General features: G+C 38.4%; 2 protein-coding genes across 7 annotated transcripts; both read right to left on the reverse strand.

The window, feature by feature from the left end:
* Positions 1 to 135: 135 nt before the first annotated feature.
* On the reverse strand, positions 136 to 11052 carry lrrc31 (leucine rich repeat containing 31). Of its 3 annotated transcripts, none has more exons than XM_007232680.4 (10): positions 10795 to 11052; positions 8097 to 8309; positions 7208 to 7354; positions 6932 to 7099; positions 6200 to 6370; positions 4345 to 4512; positions 3589 to 3756; positions 2286 to 2450; positions 1991 to 2158; positions 136 to 1244 (listed from the first exon to the last, which is right to left on the reverse strand). In XM_007232680.4, the coding sequence occupies exons 1-10, from the start codon at positions 10802 to 10804 to the stop codon at positions 895 to 897; spliced, it is 1728 nt and encodes a 575-aa protein (XP_007232742.3). In that variant the 5' UTR covers positions 10805 to 11052; the 3' UTR covers positions 136 to 894. The 3 variants fall into 3 exon arrangements, with proteins under 3 accessions (XP_007232742.3, XP_007232741.3, XP_007232743.3); XM_007232679.4 differs by having other exon boundaries at positions 8097 to 8312; XM_007232681.4 differs by lacking the exons at positions 1991 to 2158; positions 2286 to 2450 and having other exon boundaries at positions 8097 to 8312.
* A 1818-nt stretch (positions 11053 to 12870) lies between these two features.
* On the reverse strand, positions 12871 to 25491 carry skilb (SKI-like proto-oncogene b). Of its 4 annotated transcripts, none has more exons than XM_049462951.1 (8): positions 25293 to 25490; positions 20194 to 21478; positions 17372 to 17449; positions 17181 to 17269; positions 16717 to 16910; positions 16403 to 16617; positions 15636 to 15854; positions 12871 to 14942 (listed from the first exon to the last, which is right to left on the reverse strand). In XM_049462951.1, the coding sequence occupies exons 2-8, from the start codon at positions 21340 to 21342 to the stop codon at positions 14736 to 14738; spliced, it is 2151 nt and encodes a 716-aa protein (XP_049318908.1). In that variant the 5' UTR covers positions 21343 to 21478; positions 25293 to 25490; the 3' UTR covers positions 12871 to 14735. The 4 variants fall into 4 exon arrangements, with proteins under 4 accessions (XP_049318908.1, XP_007232740.3, XP_049318913.1 ...); XM_007232678.3 differs by having other exon boundaries at positions 15636 to 15851; positions 25293 to 25488; XM_049462956.1 differs by lacking the exon at positions 17372 to 17449 and having other exon boundaries at positions 25293 to 25491.
* Between the last annotated feature and the right edge of the window lie 2169 nt (positions 25492 to 27660).

Below are 27660 nucleotides of genomic sequence, written 5' to 3' on the forward strand. Positions count from 1 at the left end.
CATGTCATTATCCTGTGTAAAAATGCTATTATCTTAGGAAAACATGCAAACAAGCAGACACGTTTTTGTAATAACAACAATAGTACAATTTCAGTACAATTTCAAATATGTAAGATCAAATCGATAAACCACAGATTTTGTTTAGTGGCTTTATTTTTGCATACGCTAAGAGTCAGTTTATGATGATACACAGTAGATTTTAATATTTTTGGCTGAATTACAGAATCTGCACTTTATATATTTATAAAAGTGCAGATATAATTATTTTACAAACCTAATCTCTGCAGAACCAGACAATGTCTGCCTCATTTAACACCATACCTGCTTCTTCATTTCACTGATGTTGGTGAATTACAAAGGCATTTTTTACATGTGTATAACCTCTTATACATGACAAATTTTTTAACTTGAAAATAGAAATACTTTTTTTAGTTCTTAGGTGCAAATATTTTTAGGTTTTAAAAGGAAAAGTATTATATATTATTATATATAAATCAATACTGTTGTGATTTTTTGTTGATAGAATTTCTCAAATTATATTTGTGTAGCACTTGAATCATTTTAGCACATACTTGTTTTTACTTATTTTTGTAAAGAGGTTGCAAATAATTCTGGAGTTTACGTTATATCCACGGCTACATCTACAGACTTGAAAAGAGCAACCAAGCGAAACATCAAAGTACAATAGAAAAGAACAAATGGTCTTCATTATAAAAAAAAGTATGTGAAAAACAGAAGGCATTCAAATGTGATACGTGAAAATAATGAAAAATTAAAACTGTGACATTAAATATGTTAAAAGTGTTAAAATCATCTTTATCTTTATCATCCATTCATGTGCACGCTTTGTAAAGTGATCAGCTCCAGTCTGGTCTGGTGAAGCCTACTGTCTCTTTAAGCTGCCACCTTTGCTTCGGTTGCAGCTACTTTATCACACTCCAAGACAACATTCCTCTTGCTCAGGGCTTTATCCAGCTTCTCTCTCTCCCCAGAGCTGAAGGCCCAGCGCTGCAGGGCCAGACGGCGAATGGAGGGCAGCTGGGGCAGAGCGTCCAGCAAGGCAGGTAGCCAGGGGGACGCAGAGAGGGAGGCGGAGGGCCGCAGGCTAACGTCCAACTCCTGCAGCTCCTTCAGACCAGCAGCTCCGCTATAGAACGAAACCCAGCCACAATCACCCACACTGCCATTATAAGAGAGGTCCAAAAGCTTCAGCTGAGACAGAGCTCCTCGCTTGCAGGCAGATTCTGTAAAAATGAATGATGGAAAAAAACTCTAAAATCACATTACATTGGTAAAATATAAAATAGGTGTGGAAAATAACGGCATCACAAACATTATAGTGATAAATTACATCACAGGACACATTTCTGAGTATATTATGGATACTGCTAACATGTATACCTCTATAAAAACAGCTAATGCTGAGAGTCAAACCAACAGCAGTATGCCTAGTATCAATTAGCTGATCATTTTTGTAATTGTAATAAACAATTTAATGAGAAATATAATGTTAGTAATATATAATTGTTTTACCAATAAAAACTAACTTTTAATTCTATACAGATATTTATCTTTAACTAACTGAAGCAAGACACCAACCCATCATTACTACCCCTTGTACTGTTTACTGTGAGTTGTAATGCTGTACTCCCAATACATATGTATATATCACTGTGGGTTTTTATATGCCCACATAACTTCAGAAATGGAATGTTCCATCTATCTAGCACTCACAATCAGTCCTTCTGAAACTCAGAAGAAAATCAGATTACATTTCTGCTGTGCCATGACTTTTGGCATGTCAGTGAAAATAAATGATTTCTTCTTTACCAATTTCCACATGGTTTATTATTATTATAAATTAAACACATTGTCAAAATTAGTACTATTAGTTCTACATTAGTTTTTAAAGCCAAGATCACTGATAGATTTTATCGATTTGTAAACCAGAACATCGTGATGCATCATCCACCCTAACCAGCACATGTACCTATATGAAGCATGCCCTCAGTGGTTAAGTCACAGCTACTCAGCCTCAGCTCCTGCAGTTTACAGCCAGTCTGCAGAGGCTCCAGCAGCTGCTGCAGAATTTCCCCGACACTTTTGTTCCATGACAGGTTTAGACTCTCCAGCTGTGCGAGGGACTGCATAGTGGTGGCTGGGATGCAAGGGAATCCATTTACACACACGTATTCAGCCAAAATAAGCAACACTTCTTTATATATTTTAACTCTTGGATACAACTGTATACAACACCACTCTTTCAGCTTCTATTAACTTCATACCTAAAGCCCAGCACGTGTCAAGGCTCAGCCCACAGTTATTCAAATGAAGCTTCTTCATCTTTGAGAGAGGTAGAGCAGGCAGAAGAAACTGCAGCATGCACCCAATACTTTTGTTGGAAGACAAATCCAGCTCTGTGAGCTCACTGAGAGAAGGAATGGCTTGGACTGCAAAAACACAACAATTCAAAAATACAGGACTTTAATTAACCTGTTAAAGCAACATTTTGTAGCATTTTTTGTTTTTCAACAGCTTTAAAATCTTAAGAACATTCTGTATTATTTCTCCTACAGTAGGAAAGTGAAATTTATGCTTTAGAGTCACCTCTAAAGGAAGTGCAATTCTAAAAAAAGCTGAGAGATACAAAACTGTCGATCACTGGTGGACTCAGGGGGTGAGGGGGGCCAGGGCTAATGTATTTGAAAGAGGTTGCTGAAGTAAAAAACAAAAAAGAGGCTCTCCAGGGTTCTCGACGTGGTCCAGTTCTTATGGAAAAAAGTGACTAAGGGCCTTTTTGGTTGCCTCTTTTTTTCAATAAATTATGATTGTGTTCAACTAATTACAATTATTACATTACATTTGGCAGACGCTTTTGTCCAAAGCGACTTATAATGGTCAAGTACAAGGTAAAAGAAGTTTAAAGGTAAAACATCTTTAGATAGGGCTTAAAGGAGGTCGAAGGGAAATAATGGGATAGAGGAGTGAAGGAGGGGAAGAAGGAAATGAGGTTAGAAGTAGTTAGTGTGTTAGAGGTGTTAAGAGAGTAAGTACTCTTTGAAGAGCTCTGTCTTCAGGAGTTTCTTAAAGATAGCGAGAGATTCTCCTGATCTGGTAAAAGAAGGTAGTTAGTTCCATTATACAATACAATACAATACAATTATATTGTATCTCAATAAGTACCAATTTATGGCTGGACTTCTTCCATTCTGTTTTTTGCACTCTGGCGAGGCCTCATGTTTTGCAGTAGGTGCCCTTTTTTATTTTTTGCCCCTATCATTAAAACTGACCACGTCCACCACTGCTGTTACAAAAAGTGAAAAATTTTACCAGATTTATAGAGTGCAATTAGCAGGTAGTTGACCTGGACTAGCAACAATATAGATGCTTTGCTACTGATTACAGCCAGTGGAGCTTAAAAGTTATTTTGAAGCGGTTGTTTTAGGGTAAAAACACAACATAATATTGCTGTACATCTGTGTTTGGGATACTAAATACCACTCAGTAGTAACATTAATAGCACAATAATAAACCTACTGTTTAAGGGATAAAGAATGATCAATTACAGCAAAGAGCTCTTTGTCTTACCCAGTGCCAGTATGTCTTCCTCTGTTAGACAACACAAATGCATGTCTAAGCATTTCAGGTGTGTGAGGAGTGTCAAGCTTGCAGTCATTGTGCTGAAACCACCTCCGGATTCCTTATTACAGGACAGGTCAAGATGCTCCAGACCTGGCAGTAGCTTCAGCTTCTCTCCTGTTGGTGAGCAACAAGACCACATTATTAATAAGACCACTTTTAGACCATGTTCTCATCACTAAGGGGCTTTGACTTCAACCAGAATGTGAAAATGACTCTTAAGGCCGCTTATACACTGTGTAAACCATTATATTGTTCAACCTAAAATATGTTTATATGTGGTTTAAATGTAAAGCAAAGGAAGGACAATACAGTGTTGTTCTTGTTCAGTCCAAACCTCGCAGACACTCCACATCTGTCACCTTATTTTGGCAATTTTCATATTCATGTTTTGGCGTTTTTTGTTTTGTTTTTTTGTTTTTTACTTTTTTTTTTTTTACTATTTTTTTTTTATTATTCTTATGGCTGCACTAATAATGAACATGCTGCAAAAAGAACCGCAATGGAAATAAGCTATAAGGCTCTATTGTGTTTTCATCTTCAATAATTAAAAGTGTCTAATGATTGCTATTAAGTGTTGTGTACTCTCAAATCGCTAAAATAAATGAAACTGAAATAGCTCTAAATATGTTCATGCTAATCCACAGTTTCTCACGTTTTCATTCATACTGTATTTCAAACCCTTTATAAAAAGCATTATTATACCTAGCATTATAAGGCTCATCTTATTCAGTCCACATGTGCTCAGTTTCAGGGTCTTCAGCTGTGGAGTATAGCTCAGAGCAGAGACAACAATCTGTAACCCCTCCTTCATCGGCTTGTTGCCGGACAGGTCCAAGAGCTCCAAACAAGGCAACAGTGGCAGAGCTTCACCTACCAATCACATGACAGATTCACATCTTAATTAATGAATTATGATATATTAACCAGAACTGTGCTTAGTAATTTAAAATAACAAAAAATGCAAAGAAATACAAAGCACACAAGAATGCAGGCAAGATTTATTCTTATTTTCTTATAAGCTGGATATATTTTCTTAATTAATACATAAAAGTTTATTTTATGGATTATCAGGTTTTATGCTAGGTTGAAGTCTGAAACCAGTGTTTAAAATAACAGATAGGTGCAAAAAAAAATTCATGGCAGTTCATGTTTCCTTGCAATGATAACAGTAACTGGAATTAAACACACTGTTACTTTCATGTATTGAGGTAAATATAAAGTTTTAAATACAACAGCAATAAGGCTGTACAATATGGATGTCATTTACATCACACTGTACACTATAAGGCCAAAAGCGCTGCCACTATGAGTGGGAGGTCGCAGGTTCGAACCCCCGCTCATGCAGCTTTGCCATCAGCAGCCGGCGCTCAGAGGGAGCAAAATTGGCCCTGCTCCCTCCGGGTGGGTAGATGACGATCTCTCCCCACATCACTTCTATGGTGATGTCAGCAGCACAGGGTGTCTGTGAGCTGATGTACCGGAGCCGTGTCGCTGCGCTTCCTCCAAGCACGCTGCTGCATCAGCAGCAGCTCGAAAAGAAGCGGTGGCTGACTTCACATGTATCGGAGGAGGCATGTGTTAGTCTTAACTCTCTTGGTGTGTTGGGGCATCACTAGTGATAGAGAGAGTCCTAATGAGTGGGTTGGGTAATTGGCTGTGTAAATGGGAAAAATTAGAAATAAAAAAAAATAATAATAATAATAATAAATAAATAAATAGTATCCCATCTCCTGCTACTAATTCTGAGCTAATCTGAAGCTACATGAAGATTAGATAGAGGTCTGTAGCGACTAGCTATGCAGAAAGTTGGCAACATATGCATACTATGTGCCTCAGCATCTAATCATTTAACATTTACAAAGTGAATTGGTTTCGCTCCCAGTCGCTTCCACTTTGTTATAATATTACTGAGAGTTGGCTGTGGAATATTTACTACTGGGGAAATTTCACAACTGGACTTGTTGCAGAGGTGCTGCATCTTATCACTGTACCACACTGGAATTCACAGAGCTCCTGAAAGTGACCCATTCTTTCACTAATGTTTGTAGAAGCAGTCTGCATGACTAGCTCCTCGATTTTATACACCCGTGGCCACAAAAGTGTTTTGGATGGGTAAGCCAGTACTTTTGGCAATATAGTGTATTTCTTAATTCCAGTTGATAAAAATAAGACCCACAAATGTCTGTACCTACGAATTTCTATCTATTCCCGAAAAAAAAATAATGTAATGCAGCTTTTCATGAAGTCATATCACTGTTATTGAAATAAATATATTGTGATTTATACTAATATTAAATTAATGTACAAAACTAAACAATAATTTATTAAATAACACATTTGGATGTAGTTCCCAAGTAGTCCTGTACTGTACAGTACTGTAACATTTACTGTATATCGGTACCACCCACTAATATCACACCACTCATTTTACAGTGTCAATTCAGGGTTTCTGTTTCCATTTAACAATGAAGCATCAGATACAGGTTCAGCAGGAGTGTATTTATTCTGTTATAAATGTTTAATGTACCACTTGGGCAGAGTATAGGTCTGTGCTCACCAAGTGTCACGGCATCTGCCTCAGAGAGCTGACAGTCGACCAGGTGGAGCTCCCTCAGAGAGCTGGCAGAGGGGAGATGGTTGGCTAGGCAGTGGAGATTTCCTCCCCCTACTCCTGCGTTCCAGGACAAATCCAGCATTTCGAGTAACGGAATACAGTACAGACCCTCCCCTGTTGTATACCAACATCCATAAAGATAAAATGTTAAATACAGCAGAACAATATTTATTGAAATTTATCAGAAAAAATTTAAAATTAAGTGGATTTTGGCAACACTGCAATGTCTTCATTATGCTGCGAATACAAACAAACAGTAAACATAATATATTTTTTGTGGCTGCTATAATTTATGTGGCTGCTTTTACCGCTCATGGTACTAATTGGTTCTAATGTTTAAAAAATCTATTAAAATAAAACATTTTCTTATTTATTTATATCAGAATCTTTCATACATGAAATTTCGCACTGAATATTTTAGGAAAAAGAAAACAAAATTTCAAGAAACACTTTAAAAAGAGCATTAAGAAGAAAAGATGAAACTACTAAATAAAGAAATAAAATATTATATTGAAATAAAAAACAACGGTAAACTATTGACATTATTATTTTATAACAATAATTAGAAACCCTTTTTCTTATTAATTTAATCCAAAAACTGTTGATTTATTTAAATGAACAGCATATATAATATATTTATTTATTTATTTATCACATTTCACATATTTTTCTTACCTAATGCGATAAGGTCATGAGCTGTGAGCCTGCAGCTGCTGACTTTCAGCACCTTCAGTTTGCTTACGTGCTGCAGGTGAACCGTCAGTGCCTTCAGAGAGCCTCCCAGCAGGTCATTCCAGGAGAGATCCATCACCTCCAGCTGAGCCAGGAATGGCAGCAAGGTTCCTGGGGGAGGGTCAAACCATCGAATAAGGCCGGGCAGAAAGACATACGGCTGTTCACTGTGCCATGAAATGAAAGCGTGTGGACTCAGAGGAGGGTCTTTGCTCTTACCAAGCTCCACCACATCAGTGGCTGTCAGGTCACAGTGAGTAAGGCTCAAGCTCTGGGTGTCTGGCGTCTTACCAAGCTTCTGGACAAACTGCTTCACTCGTCCCCATCCCACCACTGAGCCGATCTCAGAGTCTGCATCGCTGCTCTCTGAGAAACACAGTGGAGTAGTTTAGCACAGCCTTGATTAATCTAATAAATTTGATTTGCTTGAATTTCAAAATTCATAATCTTAATTAACCGCAATGATTGTTTGGAAGTTTTAATTATGATAACGCAATTATCATGTGTGTAAAGATCTCTTTAATAGTATGACACTGCCTGACAAAATTATTATATGCAAATATGAGATTAGATTTATTTTTCAAATTAGATTTTTAGACTAAAGCATAAGCTGTCAAATCTAATTTGTATGGTCAGACTCTAGTCACATTTGCTACCATATTCACACTGGTTGTCACAGTAACCATGCAGACATTAATATAATCAGTCTAAAAAATGAATTTATAGACAAATCTCATGTGTTTCGCTGTGTGAATAAGTTGCGGGACTTGAATTTTAATCTGGTTTGAAACCACCTGCAAAAATAACTTGAATCAAAATAAAAAACATTCTGATTTACACTGCCAAAGATTAGATAAGCTGAAAAATCAATTTGGCCCTACTAAATTTCCTTTTTTAAGGAAAACTATATAAAAATATTCATAATTTATAGTTAATTATTCATAGGATTCATAGTTAATCTTTTCTAATAAACAAAACTTATTTTATTCCTCATAAATGTAAATATACATTTTATTCTGAAAAATGCAGTACATTAAATGGAATATTGGTGAGTAATTAATTTTAATTTCAACTAAATTAAATTAAATATTGAACACTGAGAGAGTACCTGTTCCAGGTCCTGCACTGTCTTTCCCCTCACTGCTCTCTGATTCCTTGGTCTCAGGGATATCACTATTCTTGTCACTGCTCACAGATGGGCGAAAAAGGCGACCCATCGTTGGCTTCTTCCGTTCTGTGAAGGAGGTCTTTCTCCGGATCTGATTCATAATCAAATCCAAAGGTGACCTTTTCTGAGGACCATCTCGTGCTTTCTGTTGTTCTGCTTTTAGGAAAATACAGGAGACATGGCATTTGGCAAACTGTACTTCTACATGAGGAATACAGTATACATGGCTTACACTATATAGCTGTAAGGTTACTCTAAGAAAGGCAATATATTCAGAGTGTTTCAATCAAATTGTAGAAAAATAATCTAGTGGTATATTTAGTGGTCAGGGTTTAAACACAACACAAAATAAACCACTGTTTAACATTTAATGCAAACGATTCACACAATAGTATAGGCTTTTACTGCAGCAAAGAAAGGCAGACACCACAGCAATAATGTCCTTGATTACAGAAGAAATGTTAAGAAAATGACAACTTTTGGGAGATTTGATTATGCAAAAAGGAGCCATGTATGCATGAGGTTTTAATATAAACTTATTGACAAAAAACACACAGCAGAAAAGAGCAGCTGGAATCAAATAAAACTTTATAGGTGTGATGATGACATACATAAAAAATTATAATATTAGACAGAAAAGTCTTCCGCTCTGCTGCCTGCCTGCAGTATGATATTTAACCTTTCAATCAGCTTTCTTTAAAAACAACTCAATATTCTACTTTTATTTTCAGTGCTTGAGTACTATATTTTGGAATAAACTACTTGCAATACTAATACTTATTTCCTTATCCTCACTAGCACATTTGTTTATAGTACCGTATCGGTACTGCACTGTCCTGTCTCGTCTGTTGTATTTACTGTATTTGTTGTAGTGTTATTTTTCCATATTGCACCATGGTTCTGGAGGAACGTACTTTCGTTACACTGAGTACCTGTACTCAGATGTAATGAGAATAAAAGACTAAGTAAAAAATTGCTGAATACTTTAGTACTTCCAAGTGTGGTGCTTGAATGACATTTTACTTCTTTATTTTATAAATGTTTGTTTATATCTGTGCAGTATCATTAATTTTACTTCAACGCTGGATGTATAGAGTGCATTATTATTATTAGGATGACATGTTGGATGATTGACTTTTGTTACAATCTGGTGAAAATCTCAATTAGAGGGGTACACCATATCATACTGCATGCTTTAATATATCCAAATAAAATTTCATGTTAATTTTGTTGCATTAGTGTATTGATTTTGATAGATTTTTTTCACTTGAAGCCAAGAATATTGTCTTTTTAGTCAGTGAGTTTTTATTTCCAATAGACTCATTTCAAATACAGTGGTATGAAAAAGTTTTGACACCTCTGATAATTTTCATGATTTTCCTTTATAAATCATTGGTTGTTCTGATCAGCAATTTCAGTTAAATATATCATATAGCAGACAAACACAAGTGATATTTGATAAGTGAAACAAAGTTAATAGGATTTACAGAAAGTGTGCAATAATTATTTTAACAAAATCAACAAAGGCATACATTTGGACAAATTATTTTGGACCATTCTTCTTTACAAAACATCTCCAGTTCAGACAGGTTTGATGGTTTCTGAGCATGAACAGTCCGCTTTAATTCACACCAAAGATTTTTTTTAATATTCAGGTCTGGGAACTGAGATGATCATTCCAGAACGTTGTAGTTGTTCCTCTGCATGACTGCTTTAGTAGATTTTGATCAGTGTTCAGTGTCTTGTTGAAGTATCCATACATTTAAATTTATCAGTCCACAGAACCTTATTCCAACATGATGCTGGAATAATGTGCTTTAGCATACCTCAAGCGACTCTGTTTGTGGCGTGTGCTCAGAAAAGGCTTCTTCTGCATTACTCTCCCACACAGCCTCTCCTTGTGCAAAACGCACTGAATAGTGTAAAGATGCACAGTGACACCATCTGCAGCAAGATGATGATGTAGGTCTCTGTAGCTATTCTGTGCGTTGACTTTGACTGTTCTCACCATCCTTCTCCTCTGCTTAGCTGATATTTTTCTTGGTCTGCCACTTCAGGCCTTAACTAGAACAGTGTCTGCGGTTCTTCCATTTCCTCACTATGTACCTCACAGTGGAAACTGACAGCTGAAATCTCTGAGATAGCTTTTTGTATTCTTGCCCTAAACCATGATGTTGAACAATCTTTGTTTTCAGGTCTTTTGAGAGTTGTGGTTGCCACTTTTCAGAAAAGATACAGAAAGGAGAAAAACCTGCAGTTGGCCACTTTAACCCTTTCTCATAATTGGATTCACATGTGTATATAGGTCAAGGGTCAATGAGCTTCCCAAACAAATTTGGTGTTACAATAATTATTTAAATGTATTTAAATTAATAAAAAGACAAGGCTGCCCAAATGTATGCAACTGTCTAATTTTGTTTAAAGAATTATTGCACACTTTCTGTAAATCCTATAAACTTCATTTCACTTCTCAATTATCACTCTGTTCTTCTGTTATATGATATATTTAACTAAAATTACTGATCCGAAAAAACAATTATTTATAAAGGAAAATCATGAAAATTATCAGGGGTGCCCAAACATGTTCGTACCACTTTAAAAACAGAAAATACATTTCTAAAATGCTTAGTTAACCTACCTGATTCCATTGTGGATCTTCAGTTAAAGTGTCTCTCCCTTAGTAATGAATCTAGTAAGACCAATGTCCAGTAAACGTTAGCTGCTCACTAACAACATGGCTAACTGTTAGGTGAGATGTTCTCTGAACCGTTTAAACTTAACTGTGTACAGAAACAGAGGGTTTACACTGAAAACGATAACAAATCTCCTGTTCAGTAACTTTCAGTAAACCGACATATCCTGCTTCTGAACAGAGAACAGGATCTCCCCTTCCCACCCGTATTCACACAAGCCCCGCCCCTTTCGCGGGTGTTGCCGAGTAGCGCCGTGTTTCCTGCGCAGGGATTGGCTACTAGTGCCCTGTTTAGGTGCCCTGTGTTGACTAGTAACCAATCAAAGCGTAGAACACCAGCGCGTTTGTGAGTAACTAACCAATCCTACTACAGGAGGCGGGGCTTGCCCGAAAAGGGGTTGTAAATAAACATAATTCATGTCGATTCCCAGTCTTTAGCTGATATCCATGAACTCGAGCTGGCTTGTGCTCATAGTTTGAGCTATATTAGCGGTTTTATTCGACGATAAACTGTTTTAAATCGTACCTAAAGCTGGTACACTGTCATAAAAGGTGAAACCCAGGTTTAGTCTGCGTCCTCTGAACAGGTGAGAGACTCCAGGGAGGCTGAGTGAACTTTGTTTTGTTGTCTTTTCCTTTTCAGTCATGTGAATCTCTCAGGACTTTACCTCAGAAACCAGCCTAGAGATTTACTGCCTGACGTGAACTGAGTAAAATCACCCTACAGAGGGAGGGGGAGTCCAGTCTTATTTAACACAAACGTATAGACCCGACACCTAACCAGGCATTTATAAAAGTACTAGAGAGCCAGACATAAATAAAAGTTTATAAGAGCTCAATCGATATACACTCCCTGGCCAAAAAAAGGTCCCTACTTGGATTTAAGTAAGCAAATGATGTGGGGTAAATGCTGCAGTTGGTCAGGTCTAGATTAAGCAACAGTATGTGCTGAAAGAATGAGGTCAGCTGACTACCTGAATATACTGAATATAGACCAGGTTATTCCATCAATGGATTCCAAGATGACAATGCCAGGGTTCATGGGGCTGGAATTGTGAAAGTGTGATTTAGGGAGCATAAGATCATCATCTTCACACATGGATTGTTCACGACAGAGTCCAGACATTAACCTCACCTCATCTTTGGCTTTGTGCAGCGGTCAGACTCTACCATCATCAACACTGCCAGATCTTGATAAAAATTAAAGCGACACTAGATTGAAATAAATCTTGTTATATTGCAGAAGATTATCGAAACAATGCCACAGTGAATGTGCACCGCAATCAAACGAAATATCAGAGTCTGTGACCTTTGGAATTATTCAGATCATTTTTTTCATAATTGTAACAAGTAATGATGCAGAACATAAATAATGTATCAGAGTAAAATAATTAAACTCAATGAATGTAGTAAAAAAACTGGAAGTAGGAGAAAAAATAACTTCAGTAGAGTACAGATAGAGTATTTTAGTACTCAAGTACAGTAGTGGAATAGTTCTACTTCTTTACTATACATCTCTGCACCTAACAGCTATGCTGCTGTGGCTGTTAATGCTGATTGGATCATAAACGGCCACAATAACTTTGCTGTTAGGTTGAGGAGGTTAGTATTGTTATAAAGAGTGAGTGGGAGATTAGAGTATAGAGGAAGGGAATGGGCCTTATGTGTAACCCCAGACGTTAATTAAAGGATTTATCATCTCCCTGTATTATGATATTTATGGGTCATTTAATAGAATTCTGTGCCTTTAAAATAAAAGGTTTTCAGTTTTTTAAATATGAATAATATTTTAATATTATATATAATACTTTCCCCAGCTTAGTCAAAATGTACAAAAAGTACTGTAAAGTGTAGCATTAATTTATATTTGTAATGTGTTCATTCAGAGAAATCCCCACTGTTTACTGCAGACATAACAAATTACATGATATTAACCCAAATAATATTTAACTGCTAGCTGGCTACCTCTGTAAATAACTTTACAAAGACTAAGAAGCTGTGTAAAATAATAAATGAGTGACATATAGGAATAGGTTTTATTGTTAACCCCAACAATAAATGAGAATATCAATGCAAATGAACTGACATACACAAAGTTGCGGTGATACAATGTGGCTTAATCACAGGTGGAGGTAGGACAAAAAGTGTCATCTCGTACCATACAGACACAAGCAATGGCTTCAGGAAGGAACCCAATAAAACATTAGCACACTGTGAAAAGGTGGGTAAAGAAATACTCAGCATATTTATGAGGGACATCCTTTTTTGTGTGTTTAATATTATACATGCACCTCTCGGTCAGCTCGCATGAAGAAGCCAGTAACACTTAGCCCATAAAGCAGCATAGAAACAGCACAGAGGTAATTAGAGCTCAGACTGCCAAAATACTCCCATCTTCTTATTCAGTCCATACTGTAAGAAACACAGATACACAGCTCATATATATATATATATATATATATATATATATATATATATATATATATATATATATATATATATATATATATATTCACCTGAGGTAGCAACAATTTCATCATCAGCTCATTCTTAAGTGTTTATGTCCAAGGAATTGAAGATATTCCCTCTGATTGTCAAAAAGAGAGCCTACAATCAGAAAATCAGTTCTCTCATCATGTCGCTCTCATCTCATGGCATATGTTAAGTAAACCCTGTTTATCTGTACTTATGACACAATGTGATATACAGTGGTCGATATAATTTCCTGTGATTATTAGCAAATTGAGAATATAAAGAGCATTTTATATCTTTTCTGTTTTACTAATATAAACTAACATGTTAATTTGTAAAAGCTCAAAAAGAAATAAAACAATAAGAACATAAAGTATCAGAAAATCTGAGAGGATGTACAACATTCATAAGAAATGGTTTACAAAACATTTATATACATTATTTTTTTTTAATCCATACCATGGTGTAAACTCAGTTAACTGTTATATTTTAGCATACATACATGCATACATATTGTACATTCAAACTGTGCATACATACGTAAAATGTAAATGCATCTCGCAAAGAAAAGACAACTTAAAGGTACACCAAATAAAATTCTCTATTAAAACTGAATGTTACAGAGTGTTATGAAAAATGGATGTGCCTTTAAACGGCAGGAGTATGGAATGTTACATGGCAACAAGCTGCAAAGCTTCCCAGTTATTCTTGCACTGGACAGAGCAATTCTGAATGTTTCTTGCCATTCCTAGGTCACGACGAGTCATGTGGCAAGTGGCAATACTAGCAGCTTGTCATTACGAGGCCTATGTGGTTTGTGAGTGAAACGGCAAAAAAAACAAAAAAAAATACTTAGCGTACCTTTAAGTATGTATAGATTTACAAAGGTTTTGCTCACATAACATTTGTCAATAAAACAATAAATACTTTTTATAAACAATATATCATGTTATTTTTTTATAACAATTATATTTCAATTTTATCTTTTTTCTCTAACAGTAGTCATTGCACTGACTAATAATAAATGGTGCGGATTACACACGTGCAGGTTAAAAAATTCTTGTTGTGTTCCCGCACACTAAAGATTTCTATTTGTGTGCGAGAACCTAAATACAAAAGGAGATTGCAGTAAAAAGCATTTAATGCTCCTTATGATCAAATTTGTATTACAGAACAGACTAGTAACCTAATATACTGTTGTTATATTTGTGCGCACATAATGTGTTGCGTGAAACAGTAACGTTTTCTTTATAAAGGCCTTACACAAATCAGTGAGATTTGAGGCTTTGGCCATGTCGCCAACTATGATAAAAAGCAAATTTGGCTTTGAAATTACAAGGCCAATAAAGTGTCCCAACACAAAACTTGGTCAGAGTTATAAAGATGTGATGCTGTTGGTTGATCTGAACGCTGGACTATGGAGCTGGAGACATCAGTGCATCAGAAGAGCTTGACAAGGGGCTGTCCAGTGGAGATCCTGGTACAGACTCTTTCATTTGCTGTTTGAGTTCAGCGATGGTCCGCTCCAGCTTCTCCCTGGCTTCTCTCTCCCTGCGGAGCTCCTCCTGCAATTCCTCCCGGTCTTCCTCAGCACGGTCCAGCCTCTTACGCAGCTCTGATAACTATAGATATGCAAAAACATAAGAACAGGATCAGTTAAGAGAAAAAAATGTATTAAGTTAATACTGTCACTAATTATGCTTTTTAAATGTTATGTAATTTACTGCTTTTTTACCTGTTAAGCAATTATCTAATAAGTTAGCCAATGCATTTCACATTTGTTCAATGGTGCTACTGTATATACACAGATTTATGACTGCACTTCCAACACGATATTACTCTAATGTTACAGTGTATCTAATATAACAACTGAAACTAGGTAATTTCCACTTATGAAGACCAATGTTTTATTGTGTTAGAATCTGCATTTCTACAATTGCCCTGGAAGGGTTACAACTAAGGGTTTAATGGGACAAGTATTGGGTTAATCTGGAATGTGTGAGACGCAACAAAAGCCAAACTGTGCTAGTTCAAGTCCCTAGAGGGCCGAGATGGGGCACCCCTGCATTAAACACTGAAAAATATTTCTGCTTTTCCAGCAGGGGGCAGAATGTTTCACACAACGCAGCATTCTGAACATATTTACCTATGGCACATACAGGCTACTGAAAACAATGTTTTTTCGCACTTTTACTAATGAATACGCAATTGCATTAAGGCCAATATTTTTGGATGCGCTGCTCTCCCCCTAACCCTGACAGACGACAGGTGTCAGTAATAATCTATAGGGGGTATGAGGTGTGAACGTGTCCTACCTGTGCTGCGTAATGGCTCTCCTGCTGTCGCTCGCCCCCCTGCTGCTCTCTGCACCTGCAGCCCTGCTGCCTCAGCTGCTCCAGCCTGCACTTAAGCCTCCTCTGCTCCTCTTGCACCTCCCCCAGCTTTTGTGCATGCTCCGTCTGCACCACCTCCAGTTCGCCATGCAGGTGGCGCTGTTCTGCCACCTCGTCCCTGCGCAGCGCTTGCAGTTCCTGCTTCCCAAGGGCAAAAAGGAGGTTAGGGCAAACTCAGGTGCATTATGCTCAATGAAATACATGGAAAAAGGCTCAGCACACGCTGACCCGGTAAACACACGTATACACTCGAGTGTAATGAGGTTTTTCCAGTAAAAAAAAGGGTGAATGTGCAGAAAGAACAGTTCAGATGGTTGAGAAAGCTGGAGAGCAGTGTTAATGGGGGAACCATTCTAGCAATTAGTCCCATCAGTCACAAACAGGTACTGCACACAATCCAATTGGGTTCTGTGTTGAGTGTGATTAAATTTGTTGAAAGACTCTGAATGGCTGTGTTGTGTGAGGCTTAGGTCTGTCAAGATAATTTTGATGATATCAACTTATCATACAATGTATGGACATAAGCATTTATTTAACATATGTTTTATTTATTTATTTAGCATTTTTAAAACATTAAAAGGGTGTAATTATATTATGCTATTTTCTTATGCTTTAGATCAGTGGAACAATACAGTCGTAAAATAATAAAAAATATATATATTGCACATTAAATTCAATATAGTGCAAACCTTTTCCAGTTGTTGCTGCCTGCGGAGGGTTGACTGAAGCTTCTCATGCTGAGCATTGTACATCTGAAGCACCTCCACCACCATGCTGTCCTTGTTTTCCTCAAGACCGCCACTGAAAGACTTCTCGCACACGGGCGTTTCTATGGAAACTCGCGGCCACTCGTCTGGACTGTTGCTTTGCGTTTGACCAGAAAAGCAACTTGTTTTTTTCCGCCCTGGAGAATGAAAAAAATGGTTTAAGGTAAAATCTAATCTCAATCACACGTACTGCCATCTGACATACACTTGTGCACTTGCACTGCCTGATAACAGACCTGAGGTGGCAGATGCCTTGGGGTCAGTCTCTTCCCCATTGTGCGCCAGTGTCTTGTTATCCTGGCTGCTGCCATGTTTGAGCAGGCTTCCCAGCATCTCCACTCTTAATGCCTCCACATCTTTTTCGGCACCACAGCCAGAACTTGGAGCCATGTTGGAATTAGCCAGCTTATCATGCATGTAAAGGTACCAGCTGGAAAGAAACAGAGAATTAACCATTATTACTAGGGACACCTGCTAATTAGCACTGATATTTACATTAAATGTGTAAAGTATATAACATTTAAATCCACTTTAATAAGCAGAACTTGTATGCTTTTACTGCATTCACACAACAGCAAAACAGTATCTTCAATATCTTTAAAGTTCAACGACTCAAGGTTCAGCAGCCCTCTATTATTAGCAGTTAAATTAATGAAAATACACATTTCCATGTGAATGCTCATGAATAAGCTTTTTGTACCTTTGCCACATGAGCTCATGGTGCCTGGGGTCCTCCTTCAAACCGGCAAGCAGACACGGGTCAAACACATGGGCGGGCAAAGGCACTGCCTGCATGGGAGAGACAAAAAAGAACCCGTTGGTCTGGTTTCGTGTCTATGAGGAAATGCAGTGTAGGGCACAGACAAAGTTTATTGCAGGTGAGTGCACTACCTTTCCCTCCAAGCCAATTTCACACAGTTTCTCTTTCCCAGCACAGAGATTTAATCCCTCCTGTACTTGGGCCGTCTCCTGCAGGACACAAACAGGGATAGTATGTCAGTACAGCGTGGCGCAGCATGGAGGCAGGATTAGCTAGGTGGTTCTGAATGTTTCCTTAAGGCACACTGAGCTCCTGGTGGCCCTGTCATGTTCTCTTTCTGTCTACTGCCAGGGTAGCATGCGTGAATGAGGGTGAAATGGGGAAAAATGGAAGTGTCTTATGTAAACCGCCAGGAACATGGTGTGGTTTAATTAAATTTACCAGGCACTGTACCTAGCACACACTTCAATAGCCCTGGGCAAAGCCAGAACTAAAGCTACACACTTGAGGAGGACAACAACTACGTTTTTCTATATGCAGTGTATCAACTTCTGCTGATGTATAAGTACACACACTGCAGTTCATTCAAAAAACACAATGTTTTGCCCCTAGGACAGTTTTATCTGAAACCACAATCTTGCAGATACTTAGATTGTTATCGTGCGCTGACAACCGGAATGATTTAGTTTATGTCTCCTGGAAACTTAACAGGCATTGCAGGTTTGAACATTTTTTTGCTGCAAAGCATTTGTGTGTGAAGTCATGTGTAAGGACTCCAGACGACTCTTGAGCGAGCCAGGATGTGTGTGTGTGTGTGTGTATGTGTGTCTCTGTGTCTGTGAGTCTGGGACTTGTCACGTGGCTCTCGCCACATGAGGGCTCCACACAGTTATTTACAACATGTGACGCAAGCAGTCCAGTCATTCTCCCAGCAGTAGAGCGCTCTTATCAGTGACCTCGCTGAAATAGTTCAGTCGCGCCAGACCTGCCCACGGGTCCGATCAATTAGCCTTTCCTGCCATGGCCTTAACTCAACTTTACGAGACATGTCTCTATAACCATTAACTGTGTTCTCCTTTGACACAGTCTGAAAAGCTTTGTCTGAGTGTCTGTAGGTAAGTAGGTTTAAAAACATATACATCCACATTAGTGATAGAGGTTTTTAACACATCATTATTTAAAATAAATATTTTACAAAAAGTGTTTTACTAATTATTATTTAATTAGTTATGTTTAGTGAGGCACTGGGAAAATTGTATAAACCATTTTATTTTTTTATTATTTGGTACCAGTAAAACTAACATAAAATGTGTGAAAAGATAAAGTATGGGTCCACATACTTTAAAAGCCTACGGCTTTTTACAGCGCTAAAATAAAACATTAATGATCAAATCATGACTAAGACCACTGCAGGAGCATAATTAGGTTATTAAGAATTCCAACTTTCTGGCACCTGATAGGATATAACCTACAGCGGCGCAACACTTTTATCACAGGGCGTTGCTATTTGTGTCAAAAAATCCAGACAATTCCATCTCTTATCTGGCTGGGACAAAAATAAGCACTGCTTCTTCCTATACTCTGGCAGAAAGCCAAGTCTAAAGGTCATCTGTCTGCTCTCATTATAATTCATAATATGTTTGAACCTGAGGTTATAGCATATATCTTCAGTAAGAAAAACCTGAGTAAGAAAAAAGGAAAAAAAACTGTTTTAGTTTTCTGCTTGTTTTTCCGCTTGTTTAGTCTTCTGGCTGTACTGATTAGGCTGTCACAGACTGACCGCATTCAATATTTCATTCAAAGTAGGAGTGGTGTCTGCGACGAGAGACGCAGGCCTGTTTTCCCAGAAGTACAGTCGCCGGCCTCTGTTGTTTAGTCTCTGGCTTACCATTATATAATGAGATGGGAATCGACAGGAGAGTTCTGAACACTGATTGGCTGCAGGGGAGGCCGGGGCAGAGGCTTTGCGTTTTTATTGGCTGGGAGGCAGGTCCTGCGAGGTGAATGCTGGGCCCCGAAGGGGAGTTGCAGGCTTTAGGCACATGTGACTGACTGCCCTGGCCTCTATTGCTTGCTCTCTCTCTTTCTCTTTCGCTCCCTGTCTCCCACTCTTTCCTCATCTGTCTTTTTTTCCTCTCTCTCCCGCCCACTCCCCTCCCACTCATTCTCTCCTCTGTTTCTCTGCCCTGTTGCCGTGGTTCCTGCTGTTTGTGCAGACTCTGTCAGTCAGGGCTTGAGAGCCAGGCGACCCTGCCTGAACTGTGTCCAGCAGCTTCCTCTGGGGGAAAAGCCTGCTCTTAGCACACACACGGTCTGGCTCCAGCTTACCAAGCACAAGGCAAAGTTTGCTGTTTAACTTACAGTCGGCTATGGAGACAAAAGCCACCCCCCTTGCACATGTCCCAGTTTTCTGCTCCAAATTGTTTTGCTGTGAAAGTTTGTTTCTATAGGGAGAGTTTTGAGCCACAAAAAACTGTACACAGACCTACAGAAAGTTTTAATGTCATGTCATGTTAATGTCATTATCTCAAAAACTGCATACAGTATTCTCTAGCGTGACACAGAAAAATCAGAATTAAGATTTTCACAGCACTTTAACTAAGCAGGACATAATCCAAAATTTTCAGATACTTAACCTCTTTTTTTATTTATATAGATATTATTAAGGCTTATTATGCTGTAACTACTATGAATTACAACCATGTAAGGTCAGTAGCAATGTCACAGAAGAACCATATCTGTATTTCTTAAGAATCAGGAAATAGGTGGTTCTTTAATGAATGTGTTTTTTAAATAGGATAAAGCAAAGGTTCAATACAATGACCATTCAGAAACTTTGTTTTTAAGTGCGACTGTGTATATGCGAGCAAGTGGTGGTTGCCTTTATCGGTTAAGCTTTTTCCAATAAGCACTCTATTCCCTAAACAAACTGTGTAAACATGTATACACTTACCAGATGTGGCAGCTTGGCCTCCAGCGGGATGCCGCGGAACTTCATCTTCATCGTCTCCAGCAGCTGCTTTAGCCTGGCCTCTTCTGTTGCCCCCTGGTACCTGCGCCCAAGCTGAAGGTAGCAGGCCCACTTGGCTGAGTCAAAACCCCAGTGGCATGTGCGCTTGTCAGGCTGCCAGTGCGAGTGCATGACGAAGCGCTCGGGGCAGAAGAGACGGCGGCACTGCGAGCAGCGGATGCAGGGGGAGCCAGGGCTTGCATAGAAACGAGGTACAAACAGGCCTTGGCACTTCCCCAGGCACTGGTGCTCCACCCAGAAGGCTCCACCTTCCTCAGCCTCTTTCTCTTCATCTTCTCCAACTGAGTGGCCCTTGAGCACCCCAGCCGGCGCATTGCTTTCACCTGGATGTAGCAGTGTGTTACAGAGGCGCTGGGCATCGGTGAGTGTGATGAGGCCACAAGAGGGTGCCCCGGGTGGCAAGACTCCCAATATTTTGAGAACTTGCAGCTGGGAGGCATCACAGCGAGAGCAGTACAAGTAAAGCTGGTCGCACACTGAGTTGATCTGGTGAAGCGAGAAGTCTCGCAGGACTGTGTTTAGCACCTGAGGCAAGCAAAGACGCAGTTCACCACCCACAGAGAAGCAAGAGATGGTTTCGCCTTCCAGATTGCACACCACAAGGTCCGTGGAGCTGTCTGGAGGCACCAGCAGGGGGCCCCCACCCACATTGGCCTGGGTTAGCAGAGGGGCGAGCTTATCCTGACTGTGCTGGCCAGAAAACGCAGCAGGGCCACCTAGAGAGCACTGGCTGCTCAAAGTGAACTGGGCCAGGGTGTGCCTCAAGGCTGGGCTTAGGTCTAAAGCGTTCTCCTGCCCATCTTTCATCTTGGAGTCTTGGTGATAGCCGAGTTCACGGCCGCAGCCCAGAAACGAGGAGATCTTTTCCACATTCTCAGTCTTTATGACGGGCTTCAATGATGGGGATAATAATGCCGGCTCTTTTTTGCAGGACAAGTTCAGGGCAGCCATAACTCGTTTCTTTATGGGGGCTGCTTCTAATGGTTTCTCTCGCATCAGCCTTTTTAGTGGCACTCTGTGGAGAGAGTGGTCCTTGTCAAGATGAGGTCGGGTGTTCTGGACCAGAGCCATATTTCTTTGACTGGGATATCAAGAACTGATCTTCAATAACAGGGAGTGGGCTGGCTGACACTCAGAAACAGAGGGCTTTTAAAGGCTGTGAATCATTGTCAATCAGGTCTGAACTTCAAGCTTTTTTAGGAGAATTCTGTAAAAAGAGACGTTTGAAGATTGCATTAGCTTCATGATTTTTTTATTTCTGTGCTGAATTCAGAAGTATTTCCTGAATAAAGAAATCAGTGCATATAAAAGGTTTTCTGCATTATGATTCTCCATAAAATAGGTTCCTCATTTGACTGCTATTAAACAAATTCTTATACTGATTATGAGTGCCCAGAGTAGAACATTCAAAATTTGCCTTACATTTCCATTACAGTTCTCGCTGCCCTAAAAGCCATGGAGGACTAATGGCAGTGTTAGCTGCAGTGCAACACACAGTCATTACCACAAAACGAAAACATTGCACCACATCCATGAATGACGTTAGCTGTATTTCTAGCCCAGTTTTCCAGATGACAGCTGGATCCACCGCACTCTGACCTACTATTGTTTTCGAGAGGAGAAAAAAGTAAAGTATCTAGAATACATATTCTTCCAACACGTTTTCCCAAGAAAAGCCAACTTTGACTCTATGTGTTATGTTAAGTTCTAGGGAAATCCTCAGGCGGGAATTGAGAGTTGACAGCCAAATATTTTTGGATATTATTGCCCAACTGTCCTGGGCATCCTCTGCATAACCAACCCCACACCGAAACTGGACTAGATTCCAGGGAACTCAAAACAAATGTTGTTGAGACTACAGTATTTCCGTGTTTCCCTTTGAGGTTCTAAATGCTTTTACCCAAAAATCACATCAGCGAAGTTCAGCTTAAACACGCAAGCCAAGTTGAAACTAATGGACTATGTCTAACATTTTACAGAAAACCAAAAAACAATCCTATTGGCTTTAGAGCTTGAATACAGATTAGAATGTGTCTTGTCTATATGGCAATCCTTTTAAGCCTAACATCAAACAAGCGTTTAAGTCTAAAAGTACACTATAAATTCACAATCTGTAATGTAGTTTTAAATAGTTTACACTAATTTCAGAGATCAGCTATGAAATATTTAGTATAGTTAGTATTTAGTTAGTAGTAATTTCAGATTAGATCTACAGATCTATTAGGACATTTTGAATGGTCATACTACCAACATGACATATCTGCAGTGTAATGCCCACTAGTCACATTACCATGACTACATATACTTGAGTTTTGGCTAGTCTTATGTTACAATTTATTTATACAGAATATTCTAGTAAAAAACGCCAGCTACAGATATAACTTTTTACTAGTAGAAATTGTAATTACAGACATGTCTACTATAATTCTGACTGGTAGAAAAGACAGAAGTTTTAAATATCACAAAAATAACACTATTAAACTAATAACAATACATTAAAACACTATCACACTAATAACACTATTATTACTAGTCAAAACGTGAATTTTAGGTATCTAAAATTATATTATATAGATCTAAACCTTATCTGAAAATGCACATTACAATTAGTCAAAACTACAATATAGATATTTTAAATCAATGTGTGTTTATATACCCCTTTTTATTGTCAGAATTACAGTTTAAATATCTGGAATAACAATTTCTACCAATAAAAAGTAATTATAGATATCTGTTAACTGGAGTAAAAATGACATTAGGGATAAGTATTCCTGATAATGTAATTAGTCAAAATTACATTATGGAAATGTTGTAGTATGTATATTCAGACAATGTTACAGATCTGCAGATCTGATATTATTAGTATCAATTAGGTAATTACTGATATTTGAAATTAGTGTTTCTAGTACTAAAAAGTACATTACAGAGGTCTGTAATTTGAGTTTTATGTTGTATAATATTTTGCCTAGTCAAAACTTATAGAATATATCATTGTGGTCTAAAACTGCACATATCTTAAATTTTTAAGTTCCTCAAAATTATATTAGTAATATCTTGATATTAGTTGTCACTAATCAGGATAAATTCACAGACCTAGACTTTTTATTAGTCATAATTACAGTGTTGACAAAAATAAGTGTGGAAATCTGCAACTGGAATTTTTATCTAGTACAAGTATACAATATATTTCTAGTCTAAATTGTATTACAGACATCTAAAAAAGTACATATCCGTAATGCCCATTACTGCTAGCTATGAATTATCTTGAATTAGCAGCTATATACTAAAATGTGGACCTGGATTTTTTTTTTATTCAGAATTAGTTACAGTGTGAACATCTGGAATTCCTACAATTTATAGTAGCTAATAGTAGCTTATTACAGATTAGGATCTGTAACTGGAGTTTTTACTAGTCTTTGGTACTAAAAATGATTATAATTATAGTTAGATAAATGTTAAATTTCATGTAAATCAACTGTGACATACTAACTTGAATACATATTAATAAAAATATCTTGATATTAGTTGTTACTAATCAGGATAAATTTACAGATAAGTAGAGCTGGACTTTTTATTAGTCAGAATTACAGTGTAGACAAAAATACGTGTAGATATCTGCAATATATACAATATTTTTCTGGTCTAAATTTTATTATAGACATCTAAGAAAGCAAATATTCTAAATGCAGATTAATGTAAATCTTGAATTATCTTTAATTAGCAACGTATATACTAGTCAGAATGTGGATTTTTTTTAGAATTAGTTATAGTGTTGACATCTGGCTAATTACAGATTAAGATGTGTAACTTGAGTTTTTACTTGTCTTAAGTACTAAAAATGATTAGAATTATAGATGAGTGTAAAATTTCATGTAAATCAATGATGACATTAACATGAATACATACTGATGAAAATTGTATAGCTGATATCTAAAATGAGAGCTTCTGTCAGTAAATTAGCTATGGCTAGTTTTTAGATTTTACTTGTAAAATCTGATGGGGGACTGAGGACTAAAATGCTTTGCCATATGTGTGTGTAGAAAAATGTCAGCAGCATAGCTAAATGTCAAAAAGCAGCAATCTGGAGTTGAAAGCCTTCGTGATTTATTTGTCGTCACCACATCTTTCAAGAGCTTCAGAAAAAAATGACTCACACACACACAAATGTAGCTGCAAGTGACAGACATTCCTCCCCCTCCTACAACTGGAGCTTACTCACAGCCAGAGCTCCCCCTCCCCCCTCCGCTGTGGTAATGACATTCACCAGCCCTCCACACACAGCCCTTTACGGGACTACCCCCCATCCAGCCTCCCCGAGACAGGCTCTGACCGCGGGGGGCGGCCGTACGGCCATAGGAGAGAAGTTCTTACACACATAGCTACATATATAACCCATATATACATAAACAAATAGTCCTGTAATCACTGTGAGTGTGTTTAAGAGAAAAGCAGGCATTTTTCTAAGCCTGAGCCAAACCTAGGTTAGCTTAGTCTCTCTGCAACGATAAACCGTGATTTGCTCAGCCTGCTGTAACGGCTGGAGACCACAGTCTCTCTCACACACACACACACATATACACACACACACACACATATATATACACACACACACAACACAGTCAGTCTACCAGCCAAATGGCTTAATTACTATCGAGACAAATCTACAACATACACCTCATTATTTTAGTCTGCGTTACTAACAAAACTATCTAACTAGCTAGCTAGCTAACCTTTAAATAGCACAAACCCCCCATTAAAAGCTTAGCTTTTATAGTTAGCTAGTTAGCTTTACTTAACATATCGAGATTAGCCCACTCTAGACCTGGATCTCGTTTAACGTAACGGTTAAAACCAGCATAAATGCTTCTTAAACACACAAAACAACCTTATTTAAAGCTAGCAGCAAATACAAGCTCATTTTAGCTAAGCTAGCTATATAACCAGATTAAAACCATGACCCGTAGCTATAGCTAGACGCATTTAATGAACGCAAACCCCATTTAACAGTAATGCTATCTTACCTTTCAACCAGAGGAAACGGTTAAACGACGGTCCTCACTTCATATAACACGATATTCTTCATCAGGACGAGAAACACAGAAAACCGACCCGTTTTAAAGCTTCCACTAATGTAATATGGGGGGTTGCCCTCCAATGCAGTCTGCATTCGAGCCTCCGTCGCTCTCTACTAAATCACCGAGGCGAACACTTCACGGTGATAGACAGTGGTGTTATTTTCTGTCCACCCGCATTCAGCCGAGTCCCGCCGACCCTCGCTCCGACTGGCTAGTCTAATCCCAGTCTTGCGCCACGATTGGCCGATAGCACCCTCCCTCATACACTCAACCCTATGGCCGTGCAAGCCGATCAGCCAATCGCTGCGCAGCAAAGGCGGGATCTTCACGAATACGGGTGCGAAACAAATTACGCCCACAACCCGACAACCTACGTCATTCGCTCTTCGCCCACTCAGCGGCCGAGACTGCCACGGCTAGACAGCAGGACTTAGCAGAGAGGAAGTCTGGCTCACAGTCTGTGGTTTTGCACATTCTGGCAGACAGGGCGCATTATAATGAGCCTTCTAAACTTTTTTTTACTGACAGTTGGTTTCTTTTATTATTAAATAATTCGGCTTTCAAGTCAAACAAATTAACCAAATGAGGTCATGCTTAGTTTACAGTAAATAGTTAAAAGACCAATTTGTCTGTACTAACTTGTACTAAAATGTTTGGAATTTGTCATCAGATAATAACATAAACCCTATTCGGACGGGATTAGTTTCTCAGGGGGACGTCTGTGAAAAATATTTCACACTTCTACTCAGTGATAGAACTCCTGCTTTCAGACTGCAATTGAAAAAACTAGAGAACCAAGTGAGCTTATAGGCTCTCTCAGTTACATGACGACGTTCAGTAGCTCCTTCATTTCCACTCTATCAATAAAGTATTTTTAGTTGAAGTTGATGTCTTCTTTAAGCACCACACTTTTTGAGTGCAGTTACTCAAAAAGTATTTAATATTTGTACTTACGTACTGCAAGTAGTTTAATCTGAAATGTACAACGCAAATACTGAACAGGGAAAAGTATTGTTTTGTGTAGTTATCACAGAAAGTAGTGGAAAGATCGGCTTTATCGCTTGATTCGCTCAATGATGATCAGGCAGCTTCCTCAAACATGGTGACAGCGCAGAGCATCTGTGAGAGCATGTTTTTTTTTTTAATGATTCGTTTTTTTTCCCCTAAATGTAACAAGTAACAATGCAGCACATGAAAAAATTTAAAATTTAATTCATAAAAAATATGTAGTAAACAAAAAGTGGAAGTAGAAAAAAAATATATATATATAATAGTAAAGTATAGATACTAAGTATACTAAGCAAGTGTCTTAGTAGTTCTACTAGTAGCTACTAGTAACTATACATCTCTGGATATAAGGGAAACATGCTCAGATTAAACACTGGCATTTCTGTGACAGCAGGCTTCAGCTAATATGTCATTTGAATTGTCTGTTATGGAGCGTAAATCTGCTTGTGTTTTAGCTTCTGATCCCGCCCACTGTCCATTTCCCAGTCCTGTTTCCACACCACAGGTTGCCAGGTATGGAACACACAGTGTGTTGCAGCCTTAGCCACACTGTTCCACCTCACTTGCAAGATTTCCACACCTCACAGAATATGTGTGTGTGTTCCTAAACCATAATCTGAGCTAACCAATTTACATATTGCTATCACATGACTTTTTGCATGTCTGTGTATTTTTTTTTTTTTTTTTGCTAAACTGGTCCAGACAGATTTGAGGTTTTCCAGAGGTGGCTCCCAGTTGCAAAAATGCGATCTACTCTGCTGTTAAACTGTGTAAACTGACCTTTCACCCACACTGCTTCCTCATTAAAACCTAAGACTGCTCACTGGATCTTCCTCATACTGATCTTCCACTCTGGTCATGCCTGGGTTCTCAGCATTTCCAGTCTCATACACATTCCCTGCGTCAATTACAGACAGTGTAAGACAGACGATGTTCTGTGGCATGACGAAATCAGGCCGAAAGACAAATTGTAAACAGTCTGTTAGAAACTCTGGAGGTCTGTTACTGACACCCCAACTGCTGCTCCCACACAAATACGCAAGTCAGTTGTATAAGTGAATGCTCTTTTGTCTGTCCTTCTCATTTTTGCGTCTATTCTGTCTACTGCAGTGTCTGTATTTGTCTTGTGAAATGGCTAACTCAAACCAGGGGAGCATTTGCATTCCCTTTTGTCTGATTCTCCTGTCCTATCTGTCTGTTAGCATAATGCAAATAGGGGCGATTTGCATCACACTTTGCATTTCTATGCCGCACATCTAATATAGGCTTCCGCCCTGACCCGTCTAGGTTAAAGTGACTCAAAAGC

This window comes from Astyanax mexicanus, chromosome 1 (genome assembly GCF_023375975.1).
Source record: "Astyanax mexicanus isolate ESR-SI-001 chromosome 1, AstMex3_surface, whole genome shotgun sequence".
NCBI lineage: Eukaryota > Metazoa > Chordata > Actinopteri > Characiformes > Acestrorhamphidae > Astyanax > Astyanax mexicanus.